Below are 23091 nucleotides of genomic sequence, written 5' to 3'. Positions count from 1 at the left end.
GGGTTGCTCACTGCCTGGGTTAGTTATTCGAGCAAGATATGTAAAGTTACAGAGAGTATTTAATTGGTTACTGTGATATCATAGAAATACCAAGAATCATAAAAGTAAAAAAAGCTGCTAAGTTGTACATAATGTTTCCGGAATACTAAGAAGTTGCCGCTGGTCTACAGAGCCCTGGGATATGATGGTGAGGATGGTCCCAGGAGGCGCAGCTGGGGTCACTGGCCCCGGTCCTGGTGCCTCTTGCCTTTGCCTTTCTTCTTTTTGTCCTCTGGCCTCGGCTCCAGGGCGCAGACACAGGCAGACCCGCCAGCGATGGCCTTGGGCAGGTCGACGCCCCTGCTCCACTTGTCGGCCTCTCGGTCGTACACCTGCACGGTCTTGGAGAAGGCGGTGTTCTCCCAGCTGTAGCCGCCCAGGATGTAGATGCGGCCCTCCCACACCGCCACGCCCGACTCGCTGTTGGCGTGCAGCAGCGGCGCCACGCGGGTCCACTGGTTGCACTGCGGGCTGTAGGCCTCCACGCCCAGCACGTCGAAGCGCTCCATGGACTCAATGTTGTCGTCGCTGCCCCCGATGGAGTAGATGCTGTCGCCCAGGCTGCACATGCTGTGCCAGCCGCGCGCCGTGGTCATGGGCCGCCGCTCCTCCCACACGTCTGTCCGGTGGTCGTAGCACAGCAGGTTCTTGCGGTAGGGGCCGATTTGGTAGTCGTGGCCCCCAGAGATGTACACGAAGTCTTTGTAGATGGTGCCCGCGTGGCCGTACGTGAACCTGCAGGGTCGACGGGCGGAGACAGAGAGCGAGCTCAGGGCTGTGCCAGGCTTACCCTCCCCGAGCCAGGGAACAGCCTGCCATCTTAGGGAGCCATGAGGATTTAAGAATACAGGCAGTGGGCACCCCACGAACACTCTATAGACAGCAGACGTCATTAGCAAAGAAATGGCGGGCAGGGCGGGGAAGCGGACAGCTTTGCAGTCAGGCCGCCTGGGCCAGAACCCAGCTCCACTCTCTCTGAATCTCCCTTGCCCCATCTGGGAAATGGGAATAATCACAGGACCATCACCCCTTTCACAATGGCTGGAAATGACTAGAGCAATGAGCCAGCAGGCACACACGCACCCAATGAATCGCACATCAAAGAGGAATAACGACATACAGTCCAATTCTAACTGCGCTGGCACTCAGGAAAAGTTTTGCTTAAAACCGTAGAGACAGCAAAATCAGTGGCTGCCAGGGGCTGTGGGGAGAGGGGAGGGACGGATGGACAGGGCGCGCACAGAGGGGGTTTAGGGCAGTGAAATGATTCTGCGTGAGGCTGTAATGGTGGATTCATGTTGCTTTGTGTTCCTCAAAATCCACAGAACTGTGCCAGGAAGTGGGAACCCTGATATAAACCAGGGCCTTTAGTGACTAAGAAAGGATCAATATGGCCAGGTGCAGTGGCTCACGCCTGCAATCCCAGCGCTTTGTGAGGCCTAGGCAGGTGGATCACTTGAGGCCAGGAGTTCGAGACCAGCCTGGCGAACATGGCGAAACCCTGTCTCTGCTAAAAATACAAAAATTAGCTCAGCGTGGTGGCGGGCGCCTGCAGTCCTAGCTACTCAGGAGGCTGAGGCAGGAGAATTGCTTGAGCTCAGGAGGCGGAGATTGCAGTGAGTCGAGACTGTGCCACTGCACTCCAGTCTGGGCGACAGAGAGAGACTCCGTCTTAGAAAAACAAAAACGCGAGCGCTTACCCCGCACACTTCTAACTCTTGGGGACACCTGGATGTATTCCACAGCAAAGACTGGTTCAGAAAGTGCACTGCTGGGGGTGGCAACAGGGAGCTGGTGGAAAAAATGGTGTGCACCTTCTGCTAATCCCCTGGAGATAATAAATGCTCGATACATGCACACCGGAAGGCAGGCGAGACTGAGGAGGGTGAGGCGGCCACCCTGGGGCACTCCCTGCATGCGGGCGCAGGTTTTCCGAGCAGCACCGCATCGGCTCTGCAAACAGTGCTGTGAGGTGGGTACGATTATCGTCTCCCTCTACAGATGAGGAACTAAAGGCTGAGCGGGGTGAAGACCCGTGCTTGCGGCTTAGATCTAGCAGATACCCCCATCTCTTCGAGCTCCTCTTGCCCAAGCTCAGGGAGATCCTCAGGTCAGGCCCTCACCCTCTGAAACTCAGCGACTGCACAGACTCAGCCACGGAGGGATGTCCGTCGTGGCGGCAGAGCTGACCCTTGCCCTAAGTCTGGAACTGGAGCTCGGACTGTGTTTCACCACACCCTCTGCCCCTCACAGTGTACCCACTCTTCCTGACAAGCCAGAAGATTTCGCTCCTGGAATTGGAGGCCGACATGCCCAGAAAGTGAGGCACGTGGACTGAACTATGTCCCATAAAAACATCCCATTTGGAGAGCCTTCCACCAAGCCCCAGATCACCTTGGCAAGCCCGCCACATAGGACCAGGAGTCGGTCTTCGGACTGTACGTCTCTACCGAAGAGAGCGCTCCGTTCTCATTCCGGCCGCCGACGGCCACCAGCATGTCTTCGATGGAAGCAAGGTAGAAATCCACACGGCGCTGGTTCATGGAGGCCACCTGTGGAGGTGAGATACCTGTACCTTCCCTTCCCCGAACCCGGGACAGCATCAACATCTGGCGCTGCGTTTCCCAAATGTGTCTGCGGAACACACAGTCCCGGAGAATGTTTGGGAAAGGGAACTGCACTTGAACAAAGGGGGCTTCTTCAGGTGGGAGCTCTGAGCCCCTGAGGTTTCCCCAAGATGCTCTGAATCCCCAAAAGTGGGATGGAGACGCTCTGAACCCCCACACTTGTCTGGTCATATGGTCAGCCTCGTGGACGGGAACTCTGTGGGTCACGGGTCAGAATTGCTGATCTAGTGGCTTTCTGAAATAAAAATTCATCTTTCCCCTCCCGGCATCAGATCTGTAAAGTTAGTGCTGCTCTGCCACTCTGTGTTAACAGAGCAGGATGTGGCATTCCACAGGAAATTAAACAGAAGAGGCCAGGTGCAGTGGCTCACACCTGTAATTCCGGCACTTTGGGAGGCCGAGGTGGATGGATCACCTGAGGTCACAGAGTTCGAGACCAGCCTGGCCAACAGGGTGAAACCCTGTCTCTACTAAAAATATAAAAATTAGGCAGGCGTGGTGGTAGGTTGTAATTCCAGCTACTAGGTAGGTCGAAGCACCAGAATTGTTTGAACCTGGGAGGCGGAGGTTGCAATGAGCCGACTGTGCCACTGTACTCCAGCCTGGGCAACGGAACAACTCTGTCTCAAAAATAAATAAATAAATAAAAGTAGAAACTTTTTTTTTTTTAAACGAATCCAAGCCAAACACACAGGGAGCAAGAACAAGTTCCCGCGGGAGGCGAGGTTCAGGCCGCCGCTGCTGCCAGGCCTCAGGGAGGAGGGTCCAAAGCCAGGGACCCTGTCCAGTGGTGAGACTTCGACCTTGGAGGGCGGTCTCAGATTTCTGAGAGTAAAATCAAAAGGTCAGCTGGAGTCCATTCTGACTGTGTTTTGAGCTAAGAACAGCACTGAGTTGGGCGCGACGCTGAGGTGTGAGAATAAAGGCTGACACGACTGTCCCGGGGGGAGCGGGTGGCTGGAGAGTGCTCCCAGCAGAAAGGAGACACCTTCCCTATGCCAGGGGCTTGCCAATCAACATGAGCTACTGCACTCCCTGTCCCCCATGTATTCCCAGAAGGGGAATCCAAAATGTGGAGAGGACAAGAATCTAAAATATCCTAGCTATGACTTAGCCAGGCTGGGATGAGACCTCAGGTCTGACGTCAAGGCCCACGCTCTTCCCAGAATCAGGCCACAATGCGTGCCCAAGGGCCAGGTGTGAGCCCTGGTGGCCTCCTTAAACTATCTCCCAAAATGCTTCCAGAGGAGCCCCCCAGAGACTCCAGGACCCGGGGACCTTGAACCACGGATCAAACATCTAGACCCATGCTACTGTCCAACAGAGTAGCCACCCCTCGTGTGGCCACACACACTTGCACACCAATCAGGTAAAGTGAAATGAAATTGAAAATTGGCTTCTTCAGTCGCACTGGCCACATTTCAAGCGCTCAGTCGCCACATGTGGCTGTGGCTACCATATGGGGAAGTACAGACACAGACCCTTCCATCTGCACAGAAAGCCCCACCAGGCAGCGCAGCTCTGAACCAGGACGGACCCCTCGAAGGGGGTGGGTCAGCTCTCCCTCTCCCTGTCCAGGGTGTAGGCCCACGGTATGCTGCTTGCCACTTTATCGTCACACCTCATTCAGAAGCAGGATAGTGGCTGTCAAGGCCCCAGAGAGGTAAGGAAAGTCAAGGCTAGGTTAAGGAAACCGAGAGAGTCCTCAAGAGAAAAGAAATAATCCGGCTTTAATCTCACCTTGATCCACTGTTTACAGCGGGGGTCATACCTATAAAGAAGATTGGAGGCCGCGTCCCCTCCGTTGTCCCGTGAGAAGCTGCCGCCGGCGATGAAGATGAAGCCCCCCAGCACCGCCACACAGTGGTGGCTCCGCCGGGCGGGCAGCGGCGTCTCTTTGACCCACTGCTCGCTCTTGGCGTCCAGGTAGCAGGTGTCGTCACTGAGCTCCAGACACCGCTCGGAGACCTCGCCGCCCACGAACAGCAGGCGCTCCTGGTTGGTGCGCAGCGCCGTGCGCTTGGTCTGCATGACGGGCTGGGCCGCCAGGTTGTTGTGGTAGCGCACGGCCTCCTCGATGAAGCCCTCGCAGTTGGCCTCCTTGGGCAGCAGCGAGCACACGGCTGGCTTGACGCGGTGCAGCAGGTCGTTCTTGGGGATGAGCGGGAAGTGGATGTTCTCCAGCACCTGGCGGGCGTGGGCCTCGCGCTCGGGCTGCTGCGTCAGCCACTGCAGGGCGGCCTGCAGGAGGTCGTGCTCACACTCCCGCTGCACCTCGCTGCTGCTCAGGTAGACACACAGCTTCTGCATGGAGACGTTCTGCAGGAAGTCGGGCGTGAAGGACAGCGTGCCGAAGTGGTTCAGGATGAAGCCATCGATGAAGGCGTCAAGTCGCTTGAGGCTGTAGATGGAGGCCAGCTCCTGCAGGTACAGGTAGTTGTCCTCGCTCACCTCCTGCTCCAGGTACTCACAGCAGAAGTCTACCACCGTCCAGATCTGCAGAAGGTGGGCCGTCTCCAGGACGTAGTCAATGTTGCCGCCATCCAGCACCAGCTCCCCGCCGTACAGGAAGTCCACCACGGCCTTGAGCCCGATGTAGGAGGCGCCGATCAGCTCCACCTCCTTCTGGAAAGCTTCCCGCATGCCAATGGTGAACATGGAGTTGAAGTAGTCGCTGCACACGGCCAGCAGGTTGCGGTGGGCTGGCACACGCTGCTCATCGGCCACCAGGACAATGTCGCAGAAGAGGCCGCGGAGTCGCTGCTCGTTCAGCCGCTGCAGCACCGTGCTTGAGTGGTCGGCCCAGCGGTATACCTGGCCAGAGAAGACACATGAGAAACGGCACAGCAGCCTGCTCAGCCCTGGTCCAACCCAGTGGGTCCTGACCAGTATTTTCAACAAAATGAAAGTGAAGAAAACAGGAAATAAAATGCTGCATCAGAGGGCACTGCAGGAAGTACAGGTGTTTCTTTCTTTCTTTTTCTTTTTTTTTTTTTTTTTTTTTTTTGAGACGAAGTCTCGCTCTGTCACCCAGGCTGCAGTGCAGTAGTGCAATCTCGGTTCACTGCAAGCTCACTCCGCCTCCTGGGTTCACGCCATTCTCCTGCCTCAGCCTCTTGAGTAGCTGGGACTACAGTCGCCCGCCACCACGCCCCGCTAATTTTTTTGTATTTTTAGTAGAGACGGGGTTTCACTGTGTTAGCCAGGATGGTCTCAATCTCCTGACCTCGTGATCCGCCCGCCTTGACCTCCCAAAGTGCTGGGATTACAGGTGTGAGCCACCGTGCCCGGCTCGGGGTTTGAGACCAGCCTGGCCAACATGGTGAAACCTCGTCCTACTAAAAATACAAAATTTAGCCAGGCATGGTGGCGTGTGCCTGTAATCCCGGCTACTCAGGAAGCTGAGGCAGGAGAATTGCTTGAACCCAGGAGGTGGAGGTTGCAGTGAGCAGAGATCACACCACTACACTCCAGCCTGGGAGACAGAGCAAGAACTCCATCTCAAAAACGAAAAACCAAAAAACAAAACAAACAAACAACAAACAAACCAAAAAACAAACAAACAAACAAACAAAAACCCAAAACCAAACAAGACAACAATTCAAGCCAGGCATGCTGGCTCCTGCCTGTGATCTCAACACTTTGTGAGGCTGAGATGGGAGAATCGCTTGAGGCCAGGAAGTTCAAGACCCACCTGGGCAACATAGCGAGATTCCTGTCTTTACAAAATATTTTAAAATGAGCCGGGCATGGTGGCATTTGTCTGTAGACCCAGCTACTCAGGAGGCTGAGGCAGAAGGATCACTCAAGCCCAGGAGCTTGAGGCTGCAGTGAGTCATGATTGCACCACTGTACTCCAGCCTGGGCAACAAAAACAAATCCTGTCTCTAAATTAATTAATTAATTCAACATAGGGAGAAACAGGTAACTGAAAACTATCACATAGATAGATAGCCAGTCTATTCCAGGGTGACTGAGGTAAAGAACTGGCTGGGCACTAAGCCTGAAGACGGGAAATGTGGTGGGAGGAGGAAAATTGACCGAGGGCTATTAGGTATTAGCAACTATGTGGTTCAACTTATTTATTTATTTATTTTTTTGAGATGGGGTCTCACTCTGTTGCCCAGGCTGGAGTGCAGTGGCACGATCACAGCTCACTGCACCCTGGACCTCCTGGGCTCAGGTGATTCCCCCACCTCAGCCTCCTGAATAGCTGGGACTACAGGTGTGTGCCACCACGCCTGGCTAATCAAAAAAATTTTTTGTAGAGACGAGGTCTCACTATGTTGCCCTTGACCTCCTGGGCTCAAGTGATTCTTCTGCCTTAGCCTCCTGAGTAACTAGGACTACAGGCACACACTACCACGCCCATCTGATTTTTATAATTTGGAGGGACAGGGTCTCCCTAAGCTGCCCAGGCTCTGAATTCTTAAAAGTTACTTCTTAGCATGTGTCCTACAGCAGTGGGTTTTATTTTTTTCTTCCCTTTTGAATCTTCTTTTTGTTGCCATGCATGCATTTGTCATTGAGACACTTTATTTCCCTGTGGTTATTTCCACGTCCAGTCAATTCAAACAGCAACGTCTCCGTCCATGTTACAGGAGCAGGCCACGTTCTCACAACCTGTGGAGGATGCCACACAGATACGACCTGGCATTTCCTTCCGAGTTCAGAGGGCCAGGCTGACCCGCTCTTCCACTCCAGGCTGGCTTTTTGGTTCATAGGTCACATGCATGGAGATCTCTATTTATCGTGGATACTCGCAGAGAGAGCCAGGCTGGCCTATACTGGGCTTTCAAAGTCTTTCTCATTTTTAGAAACAGGGTCTTGCTCTGTTGCCCAGGCTGGCATGCAACAGTAGATCAGAGATCACTGCATCCTAGGCTTGGCCGGGCATGGTGGTCATGCCTGGAATCCCAGCACTTTGGGAGGCTGGGATGGGCGGGTCACCTGAGGTTAGGAGTTCGAGACTAGCCTGACCAACATGGTGAAACCCCGTCTCTACCAAAAATACAAAATTAGCTGAGTGTGGTGGTGGGTGCCTGTCATTCCAGTTACTCGGGAGGCTGAGGCAGAAGAATCGCTTGAATTCCAGAGGCGGAGGTTGCAATGAGCCATTGCACTCCAGCCTGGGCAACAAGAGCAAAACGCTATCTCAAAAACAAAACAAAACGAAACAAAACAAAACAAAACAAAACAAAACAAAAAAACTCCTAGTCTCAAGCAATCCCTCCGCTTCAGCCTCCTTGGCAGCTGGGACTACAGGTGTGTGCCGCCACGTCCAGCTATTTTTTACTTTTATTTTTTGTAGAAATGGGATCTCACTACATTGCCCAGGCTGGTCTTGAGCTCCTGAGTTCAAACAATCCTCCTGCCTCAGCCTCCCAATGTGCTGGGATTCCAGGTATAAGCCAGCATGCCAGGTCTCAGCTTCTAATTATGCAGGAATGGTCTGTGCTTCTACAGACACTGACGGAGACCCCTGTTGGGTACGAGCTGAAGGAAGGAAATTAAAACGTACTACAGTGGCTGGTGATGAAGTCACAGTACAGGCTTAGTGGCCTGAGAGACGCAAGTGAGGGCATGAGGCGGCTATCTGCCACCCGGGACCCCTGGCTGTCTCCACGCTGGTGAGAGTGCTGACCTACCACGCTTAGATGGAGATACGCACAACCCCAGACTGCAGTGTAAAAAGGGAAAGAGCCCAGAGGGTAGGACTGGCGACAGCCCCAGTTAATGGCTGCGGCGGGGAGCCACCAGCTCCAGTTAGCTGGGGCAGGGGGCAAGAGCAGTGTTATTTCCAAAACTGGGTTTCTGTTCTAAGTGGGCTGGAATGATGCTGCACCCGGGTACAATCAGCTGCAATCTGCTTCTGGTGTTTTAGCACAGCTGCATAGATGACAACTTTCTAAAAACAAAGGCACATGATTTCCTTTATTTTTTTATTTTTATTTTTTTTTGGGGGGGGATACAGAGATTCCCTCTGTTTCCCAGGCTGGAGTGCAGTGGCTCGATCTCAGCTCACTGCAACCTCCACCTCCCGAGTTCAAACGATTCTCCTGCCTCAGCCTCTCAAGTAGCTAGTATTACAAGCACGTGACACACCCGGCTAATTTAAAATTTGTTTTTAGACAGAGAGTTTCACTCTTGTTGCCCAGGCTGGAGTGCAATGGTGTGATCTCGGCTCACTGCAACCTCCGCCTCCCAGGTTCAGGCGATTCTCCTGCCTCAGCCTCCTGAGTAGCTAGGACTACCGGCATATACCACCATGCCTGGCTAATTTTGTATTTTTAGCAGAGACAGGGTTTTGCCATTTTGGCCAGGCTGGTCTTTAACTCCTGACCTCAGGTGATCTGCCTGCCTCGGCCTCCCAAAGTGCTGGGATTACGGGCATGAGCCACTGCTCCCAGCATACATATATTTCTTTATTTCAGTAGAGACGGGGTTTCACCATGTTGGCCAGGTTGGTCTCGAACTCCTGACCTCAAGTGATCCACCCACCTCAGCCTCTCAAAGTTCTAGGATTCCAGGCATGAGCCACTGCGCCTGGCCAATGTATCAATTTTAAAGGGACATTGGTAACAAAGTTTCCCCATTTCAGGTAGCTTAGAAGCTCCAACCTACAGCATTCTCTGATGATATGAGTCCTGTTCATTTCTCTATTTCCTATTTTAGTGCCTTAATCAAATGCAAGGCCGAGCAGAGGGAGAAACTCAGGTTGTCAGGGGCTTATACCTGGGAGGAGGCAGCAGGTATAGGGTATTAGATGTGGAAAAAGAATTTAGCATTAACATGGAACAACACTTTTTTTTTTTGAGACAGGGTCTTGCTCTGTCACTTAGGTTGGAGTACAGTGGTGCGATCATAGCTCACTGCAATCTCTACCTCCTGGGCTCAAGTGAGCCTCCCACCTCAGCCTCCTGAAGAGCTGGGACTACAGGTGTATGCCACCAGGCCCGACTAATTTTTGTATCTTTTGTAGAGATGGGGTTTAGCCATGTTGTCCAAGCTGGTCTCAAACTCCTGAGCTTATGAGATCCTCCTGCCTCGGCCTCCCAAGGTGCTGGGATTCCAGGCGTGAGCCACTGTGCCTGGCTGAGCAACACGTCTTAGGGCAGACAGGTGAACAGTGTGGTCACACAGTGGGAAGACGCCAACATGCTGGAATACACAATCTACCACTATAAACTAAAGCAGCAACACGGGTGAGGCTCACAGGCACAATGTCGTGCAAAAGAAACCACACAGGAGTGTACCCAACCTCGGATCCCATTTAGATAAAGTTCTAAAGCAGACAGCGGTGGGGTTGCGACAGTGACTATCTTGAGTGTAACAACTGGGAGGGTTTGGTAGTATTGTTTCTTGCCCAACTGGGTGCTGGTGACATAGGTGTGTTTAATGTCTAGAAATTCATGGGTACACTTTTTAAAAATAAAAAGTTAGAAACAGGCCAGTCATGGTGGCTCACGCCTGTAATCCCAGCACTGCGGGAGGCCGAGGAGGGCAGGTCACGAGGTCAAGAGATCAAGATCATCCTGGCCAACATGGTGAAACCCCGTCTCTATTAAAAATACAAAAATTAGCTGGGCGTGGCGGCACGCACCTGTAGTCCCAGCTACTCGGGAAGCTGAGGCAGCAGAATCGCTTGAACCTGGGAGGCAGAGGTTGTAGCGAGCCAAGATCACACCACTGCACTCCAGCCTGGGCAACAGAGCAAGACTCTGTCTCAAAAAAAAAAAAAAAAAAAAAAAAAAAAGAAAAAGAAAAAAAAAGAGTTAGAAACATAATCCAGTGATACAGAACCCTAGTCCTAAGAGATTCAGTTCAGAGAAAAACAAACTCAGGGTCCTGGCGTTAGGGGACAAAGATTTCCAGTGCTGTCAAACTTAGAAAGCAGCACTGTCTCCCAGGCCAAGCTCCAAAACAAAGCCCTTTTGAGCAAGCGGCGAGACCGCTCCGGGTTTTCACATTCGATAAAGCTGGGCTTGGCAGGAACCTTCTTGGGGAACTCACGTGAGAATAGGAGGTCATTTCTCAGGAGAACCAACCTCTATTGAAAATGACAGCCAGTTTTTCTTTTAGAATTTGTAGAATCTCTTTTCCCCCCTTGTCTCAACTCTGTAGGCTGCTCCCAGCTCCCTGCATCTAAAGAAGCGTTTCTGTGCCTTTTTCATTATTGCCCCCCAAGAAGGCTTTTAAGATTTTTTTCACTCATAGCCTCCCCAGCAAAATTTTTTTTTTTTTTTTTGAGACGGAGTCTTGCTCTGTCACCCAGGCTGGAGTGCAGTGGCTGGATCTCAGCTCACTGCAAGCTCCGCCTCCTGGGTTTACACCATTCTCCTGCCTCAGCCTCCCGAGTAGCTGGGACTACAGGCGCCTGCCACCTCGCCCGGCTATTTTTTTGTATTTTTTTTAGTAGAGACGGGGTTTCACCGTGTTAGCCGGGATCGTCTCTCGATCTCCTGACCTCGTGATCCGCCCATCTCGGCCTCCCAAAGTGCTGGGATTACAGGCTTGAGCCACCGCGCCCGGCCTTCCCAGCAAAATTTTAACATCACAGATGCACTGTATGTCTGCTCATGTACTGTATGTATAATTGTGTCTTATGCACAAAAGGAGTAAAATTCCTGCCACCCTCCCAAGAACCAATTTTCTGCCACTTCAGGGCAATATCATACTCAAGAGAATCCATGATCTGAGGTAACCATAAGATTTAACCTCCAAAAGGGACACCTCTAAAGAACTGAGGGCATTACGAATATCTATAACGAGGAGACAGGTTACCAGGAACCTCGAACCAATGGCTCCCCCCATCTTTATCAACAGCAGCTGTGGGGACAGGAGTTTGTGGAAAGTATAGCAGCCGGGTCTGGCTCTTGGATTTTAATGTGGCAGATGGGAACAGGCTACGTATTTCTTTTTTTTTTTTTTTTTTTTTTTGAGACGGAGTCTAGCTCTGCCACCCAGGCTGGAGTGCAGTGGCCGGATCTCAGCTCACTGCAAGCTCCGCCTCCCGGGTTCACGCCATTCTCCTGCCTCAGCCTCCAGAGTAGCTGGGACTACAGGCGCCCGCCACCTCGCCCGGCTAGTTTTTTGTATTTTTTAGTAGAGACGGGGTTTCAGCGTGTCAGCCAGGATGGTCTCGATCTCCTGACCTCGTGATCCACCCGTCTCGGCCTCCCAAAGTGCTGGGATTACAGGCTTGAGCCACCGCGCCCGGCCTCAGGCCACGTATTTCTAATTAGAACTCCCCCAGCAGCCTGGCTCTGGGGAACTCACCCTCACTTGCTCTTGGGTTCCAGGGAATCATGACCAGGGAAGAGGACTCCAGGCCCTTGGGGTACGGGTACACAATGTGTTGCCCTCACCCTAAGATAGAAGGCTGAGCCCCAAAGCGGGCATGGGAACCCCAGTTTTCTTCCTGTCCCATCCACCTCCTTGGGTTGATGAATGGGTCAAGTTGTCACAAAGAGAAAGCTCTGGGATGTCACACTGAAAAACGAAGACGTCTGGCCATAGTGTCTCTAACATCCCTCACACTTCCCACTCTCTGATTTTATGACAATTTCCGCTCCTTGCCCATTTCCACCTTTACTTGTCATTAAGGAGATTGACAACACCAATGACAAAAAAATCAGTCTGTGATTAGAAATGAGTGAATCAGAAAAAGGATCACACTTCTTAGGCAATTTGCACAGGTGGTGAGTGAACATTCACAGACCTTGGATGATTCGCTGATCTTGTATGGCCGAGACACTCGCGTCTGCCTGCTTCCCTCCATCATTACAGAGATCTCAGCCCTAGGAGAAGAACAGGATTTCTGAGCATGCAGTCATAACTCTAGCTCATTCATTAATTTCAGGCTCTGCTAGCAGATACCAAGGACGACAGTGAAAACAGTCACACGGAGGAAGGAGGGAGGGAGGACCATGCACTACAAAGAACTCTTTTACACTGAGTTGAGAGCTCATCGGGTTGTTAGAATTGGACAGAACATTTAACTTGCATTCCTTTATCATCTAAAATCTGACATCATGTCATTTAGTTCACTTCCTACAAATAATTACCTTTTGGCTACACCGAGGTTATAATGATAAGTTATAATTTCGGAGCCCAGACTACAGTCCTAGAACCAAACTAAGGGACTTACATGTGCCATCTCATTTAACCCCCACAAAGATTACACTTGGCCAGGCTGATATCGCTTATCCCATTTCACACATGAGGATACTGATCTCATGGTCACAAAGCTAGTAAGTGGCTGAGAATCACACCTGGGTCTGTCCAGCTTCAAAACCTGGATCCATCACCATGACACGATGCTGAATGAGGCCCGGGGTTCGAGAGCATCACACTTTGAAAATATGACACAGGTGAGGATGTGGTACAGTGATGACTACCATGTACACAGTACATTCTAGACACACTGTCCCCAAGTGCTTCTCTGTGGCTTCACTCACTTAGTCCCCATTGCAACCCCATGAGGCCAGCACTGTGACTGGAGGATGCTGACAGCAGTGAGGTGAAATAACCTGCCCCGTGTCACACAGCTGGGAACTGGCAGAATTGGGATTCCAGCTCAGGGAAAAGTCCATGCTCTTAACTCTTAGGCTGCACTGCCTGGCTCTTGGAGGGGGGATCACTGCAGGCAGAGTTAGGCTTTGGTGTGGCGGGAGCGGGAGTGGGGGAGGGTGTGGGGGGGCGGTCAAGTGCTTCAAGGATGGAGGGGAACACAGAGAAGGGAATTGGCCAACTAATATTAGTACAAGTCACACACTGAGACTAAGGTTTTAAAGAGGATTTTTCCCCCTGCTATTTGAGTTCAGGAGAAGAGTTTGTTACCTATTGAACACACTGTCTTTACTAATAAAGAACAATGTGACAAGAAGTCAGCACTGTTCTTAGATAATTGGGGACACAGGGAGGCCACTCCAGTGTTCCCATGGAAGGAATGAATTCGGGCACAGTCCGTCCTGTGCAACTCCCCTAGGGAGAGAAGGGACAACGAGATTCCTCTTGACAAACTAGAAACTTTGTGACAACGACAAGCTGTTCCCATTCCCGGCCCTCCTGACTACCCCTAGGATGCTGGAGAGCACAGAGAGGGAAGAGAAGAAACCCAGCTTTCGGGCAGTGCCCACCGCGGACCCGACTTCATTCCACCTTCACCCTTTGAGACAGGTGCCACCGTCGTTCCCACAGTGAGACCCGGCGCTCGGGTGCCTCGGGGGGGGGGGGTTGCCCAAGGTCACAGAGCAGCAAGCAGCAGGTGCCTCTCTCTCCACCGCCCCAGGCACCCTGCCCGGGCTCAGCCAGGCCCTCTAACGCTCAACGCTTTCTTTTCTAGGCCAAGATACCTAGAGAGTTCCCGGGGCCGGAGGCTCCCTGCTGTCTCCTGCAAGTGCGTGGGGGTGCGGGCTGACTTCCACGCGTGTTGGATGTCAGCGGCCTCCGACGCTTTTTGGAAGCAGGTGAAGGGTCAAGGCCACCCACACACACAGTGACAATCCCAAGTCACTGGAAAAGGTCTTCCAGTAAACATGGGAACGCAGGCCCCGTCCGGACGGGGGGGCTCCCAGGGAGCCTCCTTCCCAAGCTCCCTCCCGACCTCAGCGTTGGAGAAAGCGACGCTGCTGACACCGGCTCGCCCGCGGGGTCTCCGAGGACGCCGCTGTCGTTCACTCGGACCCCGCAGCCCAGGCGGAACTCAGCGCAACGGCCGCCCAGGCAGGCTCCAGCCGGAGGCGAGGAGGCGGAGGCGGAGTCGGGACCGCCCGGGGCGGGGGCCACTCACCTGCCACGCGCGGGGCGGAACGCACAGGCCGCACCTGTGTCACCTGCGGGGGCGGCGGCCCCTCCCCTGGCCTCTTCCCCCAGTCGCGGCGCCCCACTCGCCCACCCGCCCGCCCCGGGCACCAAGGGGCGCAGGGGGCTCGCGGCTCGCTGGGGCCGGGGACCCTTCCGATCTCCGCACGCCCCCCGCCCCTGGCGGGCGCGGCTTCCCGGCGGTCCCCGGCTGAAGGGTGGGCGCGCGCGTGGGCCCACCTGGCAGGACGCGCTACGATCGCGGCGGGGACAGCCCCGGCGGCGGGGCCGGGCGGTCGGGGCTGCGGGGCCCGGGTTCAGGAGCCCCCCGGCCGGCCCGCTGCGCAGCCATGGCTCCGCCAGGAAGTGCGAGGCCGAGGGCGGAGGCGGCGCGCGTGGCCAATGGCGGCGGCCGCGGGGAGGCGGGGCCGGGCGGCGCGGGGCGGGGCCTGCGGCCGAGGGCGGGGCGCGGGGGCCGTGGGGTGAGCTCGCGGGGTGGACGCCCTCCTCGTCCGCGCTCCGGGGATCCCCGGTGTCTACCCCACCACGACGCCCGATTCCGTCCCTTCAAGGGCAGGCCGCAGCCCCGCCGCGCGAAATGCGCCCTGGTGCCACCCACCGTTACGGACGCAGGGCCACGGCGGGGACGGGACACGCAGGGTCCCGGGCCTCGAGGCACTGACGCGTGCGCTGGGACCTCCTTGCTGGTCCGGAGTCGCCGGGACGGGCACCGCGCCTCTCGCCTCCTTCCGGGCTGAGCTGGAGCGTCCCTGTGGCCACCCTGCGGGGAGGCCTTTGCTGACCACTCTGCTTAAAGTCACATCCCCCCTTTCTCTCCACCCCAACTTCCAACCCCACGCTTCACTTGAGCTCTTATCAGCGTCTAATATTCCAAAGAATGTACTGGTTTATTCGGTTTATTGTCTCTCCTTCCTACCAGAAACCCTCCAGGGCAGGGTTTACTGTCAGTTCTATTCCTGACTGGACCCCCCAGACTGGCACACAGTAGGTGCTCAGTAAATACGTGTGGAATGAATGAACGTAACCTTCATCGATCAATCTATCGTCACACTTCGCTCATGCTACAGCGAGATAACCCTTGAGGATGTAATACTTAGAGAAAGAAGCGCCACACGAAAGACCACACATTGCATGATTCCGTGCATGTGAAATATCCAGAAGAAGCCAATCCATAGAGACAGAAAGTAGATGAGTGGTTGCCAGGGGCGGGGAGTTGCTGGAGTGGGAAATGGCTGCTGAAGGATCAGCAATTTCTTTTGTGTAGTACTCACTATAGCCTCCACCTCCCAGGCTCAAGTGATCCTCCTGCCTCAGTCTCTCATGCAGCTGGGATCACAGGTGCCGGCTGCCACAATCGGCTATTTTTTTTTCTTTGATTTTTATAGAGACAGGGTTTCAGTTTGTTGTCCGAGCTGGTCTTGAACCCCTAGGCGCAAGTGATCCTCCTCCCTCGGTCTCCCAAAGTGCTGGGATGACATGTGTGAGCCAGCACACCCAGCCCACTTACAGGATCTTTGTTTTTTAGTTATTGATTTTATTTATTTATTTTTTGAGACAGAGTCTCTCTATCACCCAGGCTGGAGTGCAATGGCTCAATCTCAGCTCACTGCAATCTCCACTTCCTGGGTTCAAGTGATTCTCCTGCCTCAGCTTCCTGAGTAGCTGGGGTTACAGGCACCCACCACACGCCTGGCTAATTTTTGTAGTTTTAGTAGAGATGGGGTTCATCATGTTGGCCAGGATGGTCTCAAACTCCTGACCTCAGGTGATCTGCCTGCCTCAGCCTCCCAAAGTGCTGGGATTACAGGTGTGAGCCAAGGACCTTTAAATGATGTTCTCACTGGATTGCTGTCCCCCATCTCTCTCTCTCCCCTTTTCTTTAGGGACTGTACACATTCACCCTTCCAAGCCTTACTTGCCCATCTTTGACCCTTCCTGGACCTGTCCCCACCACAGACAAAGCTAATCCTCACGTTGTTCTATCTCTGTTCCCTGACATGTAGATCTCTGTTCTGACATGAATTCATGCACTGCCTCTCATTCATCCAACAGACTTCTCGGGAACACATGCTGTATGGCCAGCACTGTGGTAGGTGCAAGGGATACAAAGAAGAAACTTTCAGGGCTTTTAGGAAGAGAGGGAAACAAGTCAATCAGCGATGGTCCTATGGTGGTGAGTCCTGTGTTGGGGCGATACATGGAGCACCATGAGTTGTACACATTCGTTTTTACAGCTAGAGTTAAAGATTCTCTTGATAGATAGATACAGGTAGATAAACAGATACATGCCCCTGTATATATGGGTATCTATCATATCTCTTTATCTATCTAACAAGAGATTTAGCTGTATTTTAAGAGCCTGTAACTCTTACATAGATAAATAGATACATGCACCTCTATATATGGGTATCTATGTTATCTATCTAACAAGAGATTTCGCTGTAGATATTTTAAGAGCGTATAACTCAGCATTGACATCGGCCTTCCGGGTGTTGTGTTCATTATGAATGAGAAGACGTGCAACCTGGTGTATGGGGGCCAGAGTAAGCGCCCAAGACAAGCTCATCCACACATGACCTTGACATGAAAAGGGTGTGGACTCGGCTAACTTGGCTTCACCCTGCGTTCCCCAACGGTACTTTGTGAATCACCCTCTCACTCTTTTTCTTTCAGTAACGTTTTTGTCCTCCCAAATTATAAAAGTAATGCATACTTTACTTAACTACTCTCAATACAGAGAAGTTCAAACAGCCGAGTGTAGTGGCTCACGCCGGTAATTCCAGCACTTTGGGAGGAAGAAGGATCACTTGAGTTCAGGAGTTCGAGACCATCCTGGGCAACATAGCAAGACCCTCGTCTGTACAAAAAAATTAAAAATTAGCCAGTCATGGCTGCATGCGTCTTTAGTCCCAGCTACTTGGGAGGCTAAGGTGGGAGGATTGCTTGAGCCCACGAGGTCAAGGCTGCAGTGAGCTGTGGTTGTGCTGCTGTACTCCAGCCTGGGTGACGGAGCAAGACCTTGTCTCAGAAACAAAACAAAACAAACACTCATTTCTACATCATTCAAAAAATTGGTTCATATTTTTCTCTTGATATTTTCCTCTTACATCATTTCTTTGCCATAATGAACTAGACAGTGCTCTAAGCCCTCTGCATGTATTAACTCATTTGATACTATCTCTGTACCCTGGGATGTGGATCTCCGTCCTTACATGCATTCATACATTCCCTCCTTCATTCATTCAGCAGACTTTTCAGGAACACCTGCTGTGTGCTCGGCACTGTGGTAGGTGCCAGGGATATTAAGAAGATACTTTTCAGGGTTTTTAGGAAGAGAGTCAAACAAGTCAATCAGCGATGACCTTATCGTGGTGAGTTAATACCTTGACCTTTAAGGAAGGTATCACTACCTTCCCTGTTTGTAGATGGGGAAGCTGAGTCCCGGAGAAGTTAAATCCCTTGCTCAAGGTCCCAGAACTGGTAAGGAGCAGAGCTAGGCTTTGAACCCAGGGAGTCTGCCTCCAGTGTCTGCAGCCCTAGCCTTGGCCACTGCCCCACAGTACCTCAGTGCACTGATGACAGTAATGTGTGCGCAGTGCAGACAGCTGGAAAACAGGCCCAGAAGAGGAAAGTATCACCCACCTGAGGAGAACAGCTGTTGGCATTTAAGGATAAACCGGCTCAATATTTTTCTCCTGCATGTATTCCCTGCATGTCTATGCAAATGAGATCCTGTGGTGCACACTCCTTTTTAGCTGACTTTTTCCCCATTTTGCAAATGTCATGAGTTTTTCACATGTCAGTAAGTCCTCATCTATGATACGATGTTTAATGGCTGTGCCTGATCCTTCAGCATGGATTGTGCCCTTGACCTCCCCGCATTGTTGGGCATCCATCTGGCGTCTCTATTATGAATCATGCCATGGTGAACATCCTTGCACACACATCCGTGTGCACATCTCTGACAGTGAAGGGGAATTGCTGGCTCTGAAGGACTGCATGTTTGTAAGACCCCAAACCATGCCTCTCCCCTGAAAGCCTGTCCTAACTGGTGCCCCCAACAGTGGCTCAACACTGTCACTTCTGAGATTCAGGCACCATCCAATGGAGCCAGCCAGCTATATGTTTTGCATGGCCCAGGGCAGAATGAAAATGTGGGCCACCTCTTGTCCCAAAAGCAGGAGAAAAGCTTGTTCGTTTCTTCTGCAGACTCTCTCCCCAACATGGTGCGTTTCTTTCTGTTCCCTCCCTCCTTGTCTCTCTCTCTCTCTTTCTTTCTTTCCTGGGCGGAACAATTGCCACTGTCACCAAAGACGATGACTGCAGGCTCAGGTTATCTTCATCCTCAATACCTCTGTCCAGAAACAAATGCCACAGAAGAGTACCCAGTGAAAGAGGCACGCCATCTGGAAGCCCAGAATGTCAAAAACACGGGGCAGGGCCTGGGCAAGTTAGGCCTAGTTTGATCGTAATTCACGTTCAGGCCCTGTGCTAACTGCTCTGCTCCCTCCCCTGTCTAATCCTCACAGTAACCTATGGTCAGTGCTATTGTTCTCCCCACTTTACAGATGAGGAAACTGAGGTTCTGAATGATTAGGTGACTCACCCAATATCACACAGCTGGTAAGCACGTGAACCAGGATGAGAAACTCAGGCTGTCTATGCCAGTGCCCAGTTAACCAGTTCACTAGCACACCGGAAGCCGCCCCCAGGGCGGCAAGCTGACCACGCCTGGGACACAGGAGGTTGCAGTGTTTACTAACAGGCGGGGCGAGGAGCATCTCTGTCTCCCTCTGAAGACCATTTGGAAGGAGGTGTGAGAGCTGTCTCCAGGCTTCCCCAGAGAACAGCTGGGCCTGGAAGGAGCAGTCCAGGTCCCATAATAACTGCTACCTGCTGCTGCAGCAATTTTCCCTGCGGGGGTTTCCATGTCCGAGTCTCCTGGGGAAGGAGGCTGGGAGGACGAGGAGGAGGAGGAGGGCTGATTCTCTAAACGCCCCGTGCTTCTTACCAAAGGTCTGTCCTTGGCCCAGCTTCCCTTCCAAAGGTTGAGTAATCTCAAAAAATTGCAGCCTGGCATGAAAGAGCAGGCCTGCAGGCCAAGCCGGATCATGTCCACACGCGGGATGCTTGGCCCACACGCTCCTGTATGCTTCTGACTGTTAGACCAGAGGACAAGAAGCAACAGATGTCCTCAGATCATCAGACCAGCAAATGCACAGAGCCACGGCGGGCATCTGGGCCCAGTGCTTGGGTGGCCCCTAACATCAGATTAAGGAAAAAAGACCTCCCCTCAGTTGGAACATCCCACTTCCTCCTCCCTCCTCCTCACCAGTATTTTTCTCTCCTCTCTCCCTGGATTGGAGTCCTGACCTGCCTACTCCCCAGCCATGTGAACTGGGCCAGCAACTTAGCTCCTTTGTGCCTCAGTTTCTCCATCTCAAAAGGAAGCACTATTCCTCTCTCATGGAGCTGCTGTGAGAATTACATGAATGAATACACGCTGACTCCTTTGATCAGTGCCTGGTACGTAAAGCCCTGCACGTTGTAGCTTGTGCTGATGGTGGTGGACGCGCTGCTATTTAGAGAGGTGTTCTTTGTCTTGAGCCTTTGATTCCTGTTAAAATAGAAATCATTCAGAAATGAATAGCTTTTCCTAGTCACTCATACCATAGCGTCCATCAGGTTCAGGCACTTTTTAGAGATTGTGTTTTGATTGGAATGAAAGGAAGATAGTAGCCCCCTAGACAGAGTGCTGGAGAAGGAGGGAGGGAAACAGGTAGGAGGCTCCCTGTGCATCAGTTTCACCTGAGCTGACTCTTGTCGTGGGGTCTGTTGGGTCAGACAGAATGGCCACTGAGGTGTCCAGCCAGCTGGCGTTGCCCACAGCCTGTTCCTCCGAGGCACGCTGGACCTGACTGCGTGTCTCTCTTTCTGTCAACTGTGGAAATGAAGTGGGCTCAGGGACTTCAAATTTCAAGGTTGCAAAGCTGGCTGGACTCCAGGCTCAGCAGGTAACCCTGTGTGAGCCACGTTTCCTTTGCACCCATCAGATCTCTCATATATAAAACAAGGCAACTCGGATCAAAGCCCTCCCAGCATTGTTGCAGCAGGAAGGGCACACACGCAGCTGCTTGCAGATTCATTCTGGTTACTTGCTGCCACTGTCAGCTACACACACGTCTCTGTATCCTGGAGACTTTTCTGTTTTGCTCTGAGATAGTAAGTTACTTACCACTCTGGGCCTCAGTTTCCTCATCTGCAAAATGAGAGTTAATCTACTTGCCAGCAAATACTGCCTGAGTGTCTGCCATGTGCTAGGAACTATTTTAGGTGCTGACACAGCATTCATCAGTGCAGATTAGAAAATTATGGCCCTCATGGTGCTGACCTTCTAAAGGAGGAATAACAATAGCATTTCTCTCCTAGGGTTAGTTTAAGGATTAAATGAGATAGAGCAGGAAAAGCATTTAACATGGTGCCTAGCATATTCTAAGTGCTTAATAAGCTGCTGATTGCTAGTAATTTGCCCAGCTCCCTTCTCCCGCGGCTCTGCTACTCAGGACGGGGGACAGTTAACATGCATGCCTTCACTGTCCATCCCATGCCCATGGAAGCCATTGCTAGTTGATCACAGCAGCCCCCAAGCTCAGAGATCCCCAGGGGATTCTAGGAGCAGAGAAGCAGGCAGCACTAACAGACACATCCTCTCAGAACTCACAGTCACCCACTTCACCGTCACCTCCTGTATCACCTTCCCTGACAAGCTGCCTGTCCCACACAACTCTGGAGGCTGGGACCCCTTAGGTCCTGTCTGCAGAGTTCAAGCTGGAAGTCCAGGCCAGGCCTACCTCTTCTTAGGGAAATAGCAAGGGCATGGTCAGTTCCTCATCAGCTGAGCAGATGCCCTCACGTTGACCTGGTGCCAGGAAGTGGCTTCTTGCTCGGCTGCCTCTGGAGTGGATCTGGCTGTGTTCTCACCAGAGCTCCTAAAATCTTGAATCCTGTTCTCTCCTTTATTTAAGAAAAATGGGGGCCAGGCACGGTGGCTCATGCCCATAATCCCAACACTTTGGGAGGCCGAGGTGGGCAGATCACAAGGCCAGGAGTTCAAGACCAGCCTGACCAACATGGTGAAACCCCATCTCTACTAAAAAAAAAAAAAAAAAAAGAAAAAAAAAATTAGCTGGGCATGGTGGTGCATGCCTGTAATCCCAGCTGCTCGGGAGGTGGAGGTTGCAGTGAGCCGAGATCATGCCACTGCACTCCAGCCTGGGCAACAGAGTGAGACTCTGTCTCAAAAAAAAAAAAAAAAAAAGACACAAAAGTGAAATGGGGCCCAGCATGGTGTCTCATGCCTGTAATCCCACACTTTGGGAGGCCGCAGCAGGTGGATTGCCTGAGGTCAGGAGTTCGAGACCAGCCTGGCCAACATGGTGAAACTCCGTTTCTACTAAAAATACAAAAATTAGCTGGGCATGGTGGCAGGTGCCCATAATCCCAACTACTTGGGAGACTGAGGCAGTAGAATCGCTTGAGCCTGGGAGGTGGTCGTTGCAGTCAGCCGAGATCACACCATTGCTTTCCAGCCTGGGTGACAAGAGCGAGACTCCATCAGAAAGAAGAAAGAGAGAAAGATAGGAAGAGAGGAAGGAGGGAGGGAGGAAGAAAGAAAGATGGATTGTTTCTAGGCGAGGCACAGTCCCGGCTGAAAGGGTTAAGTGGAATCCTGGCCCTGTGTCTGAGGTGGGAGAGGCAGGCGCATGAACATGCAATTGCAGTATCGTGAGATACAGGAGGGCAGAGGCTGGCCCTTGGCCATGGGAACCCAAGGGAGGAAGAACTGCAGGGCCCTGGGAACCTGCTTCACACAGGGGGTGCCCACCCTGGACTGCCATCTCCATCTGCAGCCACACCCTTTAACTGCCCATCCGGGACCTTCTCTCCTGCTGCAGGAACTGGCTCAGTAGGGCTCTCTTCTCTCTAGATCTTGCATCATTTTGGCGTTTCTGGTTGCATTCATTCAGTCATTTGTTCAGTACAGCATGCTGGAATGACACACGGTGTAAAGACGGTCTGAGATCGACCCTTGCTTCTGCTGCTTGCCAGCTGTGTGACCTTGGGCAAGTTACAAAGCCTCTCTGTGTCTCCCTTTCCTCCTCTGTGAGGTGAGGGTTACAACAGAGCCCACCTTGAGGGTTGCAGGGAGGATTTAGCAAGTTATGACATAGACAGGTCTCAGCACTGTGACTGAGGTGCCATAAACAAGTGACGGATACAGGTTTGCTGCTGCTGTCAGTCACGCACACATCTCTGCCTCCTGGAGACTTTTCTGTTTTGCTCTGGGGATGGTAAATTCCACTCACTTAAAAAGAAACACTACACTTTCCTGGCATCCCTGGGATACGGTGAATTTGCTCATGATGTATAAATGTTGAGGAGAGACGTTTGAATGGTATTTGAAAGTGTAAGTGGGGGATCACCCTTCAGATGAAGGAGAGAAGGGATCCAGGTGAAGGGAAGAGCATGCGCAAAGGCCTGGAAGAACGAAGCAATATTCTGAGCCCACGAAGAGCCCAGACTGGCTGGACCACGATGC

General features: G+C 52.4%; 1 protein-coding gene and 1 long non-coding RNA gene across 6 annotated transcripts; one reads left to right on the top strand and one right to left on the bottom strand.

The window, feature by feature from the left end:
* Positions 1 to 41: 41 nt before the first annotated feature.
* On the bottom strand, positions 42 to 14848 carry LOC105496779 (kelch like family member 36). Of its 4 annotated transcripts, none has more exons than XM_011767376.2 (5): positions 14712 to 14848; positions 12388 to 12466; positions 4407 to 5480; positions 2434 to 2591; positions 42 to 774 (listed from the first exon to the last, which is right to left on the bottom strand). In XM_011767376.2, exons 2-5 carry the CDS (start codon positions 12448 to 12450, stop codon positions 219 to 221), a joined length of 1851 nt encoding a protein of 616 aa, XP_011765678.1. In that variant the 5' UTR covers positions 12451 to 12466; positions 14712 to 14848; the 3' UTR covers positions 42 to 218. The 4 variants fall into 4 exon arrangements, with proteins under 4 accessions (XP_011765678.1, XP_011765680.1, XP_011765679.1 ...); XM_011767378.3 differs by lacking the exon at positions 14712 to 14848 and adding an exon at positions 14461 to 14560; XM_011767377.2 differs by lacking the exon at positions 14712 to 14848 and adding an exon at positions 14275 to 14435.
* LOC105496780 (uncharacterized) lies at positions 13718 to 18166 on the top strand. Of its 2 annotated transcripts, XR_011616634.1 has the most exons (4): positions 13718 to 13847; positions 14014 to 14137; positions 16545 to 17127; positions 17230 to 18166. It is a non-coding gene; the product is annotated as an uncharacterized lncRNA (long non-coding RNA). The 2 variants fall into 2 exon arrangements; XR_011616633.1 differs by having other exon boundaries at positions 16545 to 18166.
* Positions 18167 to 23091: the final 4925 nt, after the last annotated feature.

The sequence above is a fragment of the Macaca nemestrina genome, chromosome 18 (assembly GCF_043159975.1).
Source record: "Macaca nemestrina isolate mMacNem1 chromosome 18, mMacNem.hap1, whole genome shotgun sequence".
Classification (NCBI taxonomy): Eukaryota; Metazoa; Chordata; class Mammalia; order Primates; family Cercopithecidae; genus Macaca; species Macaca nemestrina.
The sequence above is the reverse complement of the archived record's forward strand: the minus strand, read 5'-3'. Positions and strand labels throughout refer to the sequence as shown.

Coding starts and splice junctions, on each gene's coding strand:
- LOC105496779 (XM_011767376.2), bottom strand. CDS start 12,450: ATGATGGAGGGAAGCAGGCAGACGCGAGTGTCTCGGCCATACAAGATC. Junction 5,481..12,387: donor AGATCAGCGAATCATCCAAG/GTCTGTGAATGT, acceptor TTCTCTGGCCAG/GTATACCGCTGGGCCGACCA. Junction 775..2,433: donor TATGTGGCGGGCTTGCCAAG/GTGATCTGGGGC, acceptor TCGACCCTGCAG/GTTCACGTACGGCCACGCGG.